This window comes from Vicia villosa, unplaced genomic scaffold, assembly GCF_029867415.1.
Source record: "Vicia villosa cultivar HV-30 ecotype Madison, WI unplaced genomic scaffold, Vvil1.0 ctg.001829F_1_1, whole genome shotgun sequence".
Taxonomy (NCBI): Eukaryota; Viridiplantae; Streptophyta; class Magnoliopsida; order Fabales; family Fabaceae; genus Vicia; species Vicia villosa.
The window spans coordinates 248,007-255,400 of NW_026705740.1; the positions used below are offsets into that span (position 1 = coordinate 248,007).

General features: G+C 31.0%; 1 protein-coding gene across 1 annotated transcript; it reads right to left on the reverse strand.

Annotated features, from left to right (window-relative positions):
• On the reverse strand, positions 1-2,784 carry LOC131636759 (uncharacterized). Its single transcript, XM_058907357.1, has 4 exons — positions 2,176-2,784; positions 1,952-2,097; positions 1,762-1,872; positions 1-1,237 (listed from the first exon to the last, which is right to left on the reverse strand). The coding sequence occupies exons 1-4, from the start codon at positions 2,681-2,683 to the stop codon at positions 653-655; spliced, it is 1,350 nt and encodes a 449-aa protein (XP_058763340.1). The 5' UTR covers positions 2,684-2,784; the 3' UTR covers positions 1-652.
• Positions 2,785-7,394: the final 4,610 nt, after the last annotated feature.

A 7,394-nucleotide genomic window follows, 5' to 3' on the forward strand; every position in this document is an offset into this window, starting at 1 on the left:
AATCCCTGGGACTGATAACAATAACCTCCGAATTATAAAATCCAATAGACAATTTTTTTCAATTCTAGAAACTTCAGAGAAGTTCAAATGCTGAAAAAAGAAATTCACTTTAAAATGCCTTTACAATATTTTGAAGTTTGCATCACTAGCCAACCCAAGCAAGTCTAAAAATCATAGATTACATATAAGAATGCTATTCAATAGGCAAAGAATGATGGACGGAAAACATTAAGGAAAAATATGAAATTAACTAGTCACTATGCAAACCACAGATCCTTCTTGGCTAAACTTTGGATACGGCATTATCATTTGGACAGATTCAGGCAAAGTAATACTTGGTAAACACACTTCACATTTGCAGTGAAGAAAGCATTGTCTTCCAGTGAGAAAAGCATAAAGCATATTAGAATAAACACAAATCTAATACAATATTTTCAAAATGGATTCATAAGACAAAAAAGGTAATACGGTAGATAAAAAAGTTTAGGCAAAAGTGGCATCCTGTTCCCCCATGTACAATTTGTCAATTTCAATAACCCCATTACATATTTCATGCTGTCATGGTACAAAAATGCATGTAGTGCATGCCTTAGATACAAAAATAGCACAATGTGAATTAGGGGTTCACCATTAGAATTTTCAAAAGGGACAATTACTTGCTAGATAATGTCAAAAGGAGACCGTAGTGATCACTGGGCAAAACAGGGAGTACCAGTTGTTTGATCTCATTTCTTACTTTCTTCTCTTTGATGTGTGAAACACCAGGTATTTCATCCATCCCAATCATGTCAATACTACTTATCTTAAGATCACGTAAATGACAAACAAAACGATCTAATCGTTTTTGGAGAGTACGATTGCCTGACAACATCTTGTTTGACTTGGTATCATACGTCCAACCAACTTCACTTGGTTTTAGCTCAGACCAGGCATCAACCCACCCGTCTTGTAAAGGATATTGACCATCCTTTTTCTCATCCCAGTTCATGTCACCCCCAAAAACAACATTAGGGTACCTCTTGAGAATGTTCAGAGCCTCATTAGCTTGCTCCACTCGTTCCTTGGTGAACATTTGATCCCATTTCGGAGGGGCTGGACTGGGACTCTCTAGATGGCTGGTGGCTACAACCAAGGACTTGCCGCTCACATCCTCCACTTCAGCAATGCAAAGCTCTCTTCCCATTATAGAGTTGCTAAACGATTTGGTGGAAAAAGACTTCACAGGTAGTTTGCTTAACTGAAATTGATTTGACAGATATTTCAGTACATACATAACTCTCTTTTTATCAAATAAAAATATAAAATAATAGATGTTTAATTGTTTATACATCAAAAGAAACAGAATGAACTAACTACAAAGTAACCTATCATAGTAATCGTAAATATTATAACATTAGCATACAAAAGTTTTAGCATCGAACATGTTTGGTACTAATCTGAACAGATTTCATGCAAACATACAATATAACTCTGGTATCACTCATATCAAAATTATGATCAAGATTTTAAATGACGGTCACGGTCGAGTAAAGGGTTTCACAATTTCAGCCGGTATGGGTTCTATGATAATGATTGCAGACATAGCAGTGTGAATTAACCAAACGTTGAATGACAGTATCAGCATCCGCACCTTCCAAATTCCAATACCGTTTTGTCGCAGTACTGTTTTCAAACCGTTGACTATAATCATCAAGTTATCAGGCCGATTACAAAGGTTCTAAAACATCAATTGAAAATGGAAACAAAGGTTGTGAAATTTACCAGCATACAAAAGTAGGGTCTTGAATGAGCCTTCTCCGAAGAAACTGAACAATGATAAACATTCCACCACGAGGATCGCTTGAAAATGTCATATATATCAGGAGTAACTTCCTAGAACACAGCTCAACAAAATCAAACAAAGCCAAACATATACAAAATGAAAAGAAAAAAAGTGTAATGAAAATAAAACCTGAAAACAGATCAAATCAGGTGAATGCAATTGAACAAGATCACCAATAGCTTTCATCCTCTTGTGCAACTCCAAGTCTTCGCGAAACCAAACATTGTAACTCAAAATCTTCAACGAACTAAACCTTTTTACAGAATCATCTTTCTCTGCAGAGTATTTCTCAACCAGTTAACACAAAATGCACAGAGTACAAATCAATACAAAAAAAAAAAAAAAATACACACCGGTGAGATCAATGGGGTTACTACTGCCACTGGAACGTTTAGAATCTGGTGGTTGAACAGAATCTTCAGAAAAATCGGTGGCTTTCCTTTTGCAGGATCGAAGAGGCAAGAAAACAGAGCCAACGGAATCATCATGTTCGATTTCAGTCAAATCGCGAAAAGTGGAAACGGAAAGAGCGTGGCTTCGAGTACCACAGAGGTGGCAAGATGAGTTTTTGTAGGAATTGAAGAGAGTGCATGATTTGCAGGACCATTTTGGGGAAGACGAAGAAGAAGCGGAGGGAGAAAGAGATGGAGGTGGAGGTGAGGATGAACAGATTTGGCATTCGGAAGTTTGTGACGGAGGGTTGAGGAAAGTGCATTTTTTGCATGACCAAGAAGACATTGGAGATGATGATGATGATGATGGAATTTGGGGGTGAAAGTTGGAGTTTTTGAGATTTTGAAATCTAGGGTTTGGGAGTGGAGAATGAAGTAGAGGAAAGGGTGAGGAACGAAACGCGAGCATTTGGGTTTCTCATTTTGAAATTTGCACTGTAATCAATATGGAAAAAAACATTCATTGGAATTCAACGGTTCGCTATTCAAAAACGGGACATTTTCTACAAATCCAAATTGCATTTTCTATGTTTTTTTTTTCTCTCAATATTTAAATAAGCTTCATAAGGTAATCAAAAGGCATAAAAAAGGATGATGCTAAATGTGGAAACTTTGTCTCGTAAATTGTACGTTAATTTTTTAATTTAAACTTTGTTTTTTTATAGAAATATTTTTTATTTTAGAAACTTTTTTTCCTTACCTTGTGTTTAAGAGTTTTATTTTTGAGAAAAAAAGAGTATGATTATCCGTAAAATATTTTTACATTTAAATACAGTATTTTTTATTTTTGAAATTTTTTTTTTCTTAACTTGTGTTTAAGAGTTTTATTTTTGAGAAAAAAAAGAGTAGCACTATCCGTAAAATATTTTTACACTTAAATATTTCTTATTTTAGAAATTTTTTTCCCCTTAACTTGTGTTTAAGTTTTACTTTTGAGAAAAAAAAGTATGCATTATAGTAAAATATTTTTACATTGTCAACCAATCATAAATTTGTATTTCGCCAAATCACAATATTAATTTTAAAATATCGATATGATATGATTTAATTTATAACTTTATTGAATGATAGTGTTACACTTTTAATCCTTTTAACCTCTTTATTTTTAAGATCATAAGTTTATTGAATGATAGTGTTACACTTTTAATACTTTTAACCTCTTTATTTTTAAGATCATAAGTCATTAAAAAAAAATTTGATTCAATACTACATTCACTTTCTATTTGAAGAAGAAATAAAAACAAAATGTCATAGGTGATGGATAATTCCAAATAATTTATTAGTGATGAAAATTGACTTAATTTTTTGTTTGGTACTCACTCCGTTCCAAATTATAAGATGAAAAAACAAAATCACACTTATTAAAAAAAGTAAAAACACGATCATTTGACTTATGATGTTTTTGAAATAAAATGCTTTAGAAGATTTAAACAAAATTCTAACGGGTTGTTGGTTATTGAAATGATGAAAGATATGTAAGTTAAATGTAATTTGCAATTAATTTTACTTTGAAAGAATTGAAAGATAATTCTTTCTCTTACATTTTGCGACAAGAAAAATACATTTTTTTCTCTTATATTTTGAGACGGAGGGAGTAACTAATTACGAGGTAATTTTTTTAATGATTGTAATTTAGTCTGGTACGCAATGTTAAGATGTTAAGATGAGAGATTTCATATTTAATGAGTAATGACACATTTATGCTTATATTATTATGCTCTACAAAATAATTATTGACCTCTTTGTCAAATGCTTCGTTGAACTAAGAGGGGGTGAATTATGAGAGGAAATCTAAGAGGGAGTGAATTATGTTTGTTGAATTTTTCTTGATTTTATGCAATGTTTCTTAACTTTTAATTTTGTCGCAAACAAGTGATTGGTTGCAACTTTAATATGAAATTAAAGTGCAGAAAATTAAAGGCATAAAGATAAATGAGGCACAATAATTATACTAATTCCGCTTATCAACGACGGGCACATTTGGTCTATCTACTCCTTAGAGGATTTTTCACTATGTTTACATTCGTGTCCAACTCTTCACACCAACACTTCTTTAAAACTTTCTAAGACATACACAAACACCAAACTCTATGGTGAACTTTAAATCACCCCAATTTAAAGAACATTTTTCACAATCACCAAACATTATGATGATCTTCACCAAATACTATGGTGAAACAAGTCACACTTGATTTTGCAGAGAAATGAAGAACTTATGTGACTATACAACGACTAGATTCAGACTTTGATTAGTGATTCTTATCAATATCACAACTCAAATGTATATCACATAATTTCTCTGATTTTATTTTGGTTTAAAAAACTTTTTCTGATTAATGAAAGTTCCTATAATTTCAAACAATTTTGAAAAAGAATGTTTCTTGAAAATGACCTTTGAATTTTGTAAATCATTATGTGAAAGTTATTAATTTGTTGTCTATGTTAAATTATCATTTATACACACATAGAAACCTCTATGAATGATTGCATATGATTGAAAAGGTTCTTGAAACATTGTCGATCAAAAAAGTGATTTTGTTTGACGAAAAGAAACATCGATTCAATTGGTATTTAACTACTACACTCTGTTAGTTGACTACCACTTTCCAACGTTCGAATTATTCAAAATTTAAAAACTGGAAGTCGAATACCACATTCTATTAGTCGACTACCACATTTCTAGCAGCACTATAATAAGCCTTTGACACTTGAAAACAACTCTTTAAGACAAGACTTGCATGGGTTTTTATGCGCTAACTTTGAAAAGATTTTAGTTTAAGTTCGAATAATATTTTCTAAACTTTTAAGTAATATATAAGATGAGTGTTGATACATGGATAAAGACAATGTTAACTTTGTTCAATGTTGATCTTTACCATTTTGTCATGATTGATTGTTGTCTTCATCTTTTTCTTCTTTCTCGATCATTGTTGACTTTCTATTTTTCTTCTTTTGTTGATGTATTTAAATTCATCAAAACACTAGTCATGGTCAAGGAGAGACTTTTCTTCACAATCTCCCTCTTTTAAATTATGAAAACATTTTTTGAAATTTTCCTGTTCATCAACGAGTTGCTTCAATATTTTTGAATCTTGCAATATGTGCAGTAACTAAAAACTCCCTTATGTTGTCTATCTCCCCTTTATTTTTCAATTTAAGACTTTCTCCCCCCTGAAAATTTTATGAACAAGAACAAAACCTACCCTACCAAATTTTCAAACATAATATGCATTAGTGATATGACATTTACAATAGCAATAAAAACAAGTATGTGTCTTGTTAGGAATTTTCTTTTTATGATCATAGAAATATTTCTTGTTATATTCCTTTCTAGGTTGTACATTATTACCTACTTTTCTAGATTGATTGTTACAAGCATAGATAAATTTGATAAAGATTGTCTTTTTTATTTGACTAAAATTTTCAAATTTATAATATCCTAGCCCAATTTTATCATTAACATATCTTTGATTACTTAGAATATTATCCAATTCATTTCTGCTTTTTTCATAAATGCATATTACTTGATTTAGTTCAACAATATTTGCCTAAAAGGATATATATTTATTACATAATGAAATTGTTTTAACTTTGTCAAATTCTACTTGCATGGTATTCGATTTACTTTTTAGAGATGAAATCATTTTCTTTTGCTTAGTACATAATATAGTAATCTTTAGAAATTCATCATGCAAATAATTAAAATCATCATGTAATTCATCATTAAAAAGTTTATCATTACTAACCTCGTCGGCAACATCAGAATGATGTGAAACCATGAAAGATAGATGTGCTTGTTCTTCATTTTCAGAATTTGTACTCACATTATTATCTTTTTAAGAAAAGGACAATAACTCTTAATATGTCCTAGTTTTCCTCATTCAAAGTAAGTGGCCTTTTGTCTTGAAGTTGATTGTACATTAAACTTCTTTATTTGATTGAGTTTCACTGTCTTTTCTATTTTCAAGAATTTTCGGAACTTCTTGACTAGTACATCATCTTCATCACTATCATATTGAGACTCTTCTTCTTGATCACCATCATAGTATTTTTCTTTAGTTTTTAAGGCATTAAATCTTACTTTATGTTCATGCCCTTCATGCTTTTCCAATCGTTTAAGTTTCAATTCATGTTCTTGCAATTTTTCGAACAAAATCGCCAATGTCATCTTAGATAGACTTATTTGCTAAAATTGCTGTCACTTTTGGTTGTCATGCTCTTGTTAAGAATTTTGGTACCTTTAGATTCAATTCATCATTTGTGAAAGTTTTTCCAAAAACATTTAAGTGGTTTTTCAAATGAGTGAATCTCTCTTGCAAATCAAGTATATTTTCTCCTAGTTGCGTTTTAAACATCTCACCATCTTAAAAGAGAGTGTTTAGTTTAGATCGTTTTACTTCATTTGTACCTTTGTGTGTGATTTCAAAGGTCTCTCATACTTCTTTAAGAGTTTGACAATTAGACACCCTAAATAAATAATTCATTCCTAAGAAAGATGACAAAAAATATTATGTGATGAAAGTAAAAACAAAAAATATTATGTGATGTTCATGTTTCTTCACATTAACTGCCTTTAGAGACAGACTCAACATTCATTAACTTTCAATACACGGATGTATTAGTAGAATATAGAATATTCTTTGTATTTTGTATATTTTATGATATGAAAAAAGAGACAATTATTCTATTAGTCATTAGTTATTTTACCATCGGTCTCGAGATGATATAAACTTGGTCCTTCAAGGTCACAAGTCCATCATTTTACTATTGAACTATCATATCATAGACATTGAAAAAGTTTCTAGGCATTTTTGTTTTAAAGCAAGCAATAATGCATAATAATGGAGGTAGGAAGAGTAAAATATTATTTATATTATTGATCCTCCTTTTACCTACTCCTTGGATGTTGCAAGATTTACTTCACAAATGAGGCTCTTAATGCTGCATGCTTGCAGCTTCAATACACCAACTATGAATGAATGAATTAAAGAGTTCTAACTAACATTCTTGAAATTCACAAATACTAGAAGATGTTCTTGTCAACAATATTGCTTCACACTTCCCAGAGCTGTGTGCTACATTACATTATGATGATGATCACTAAACAAATTACATTACAC

What these genes read in the sequence shown, in the direction of transcription:
- LOC131636759 (XM_058907357.1), bottom strand. Translation starts at nt 2,683, where the DNA reads ATGCTCGCGTTTCGTTCCTCACCCTTTCCTCTACTTCATTCTCCACTC. An exon ending in TAACCCCATTGATCTCACCG is followed by an intron (nt 2,098 to 2,175) that starts GTGTGTATTTTT and finishes AATACTCTGCAG; the next exon opens with AGAAAGATGATTCTGTAAAA. An exon ending in GACCCTACTTTTGTATGCTG is followed by an intron (nt 1,238 to 1,761) that starts GTAAATTTCACA and finishes AATCAATTTCAG; the next exon opens with TTAAGCAAACTACCTGTGAA.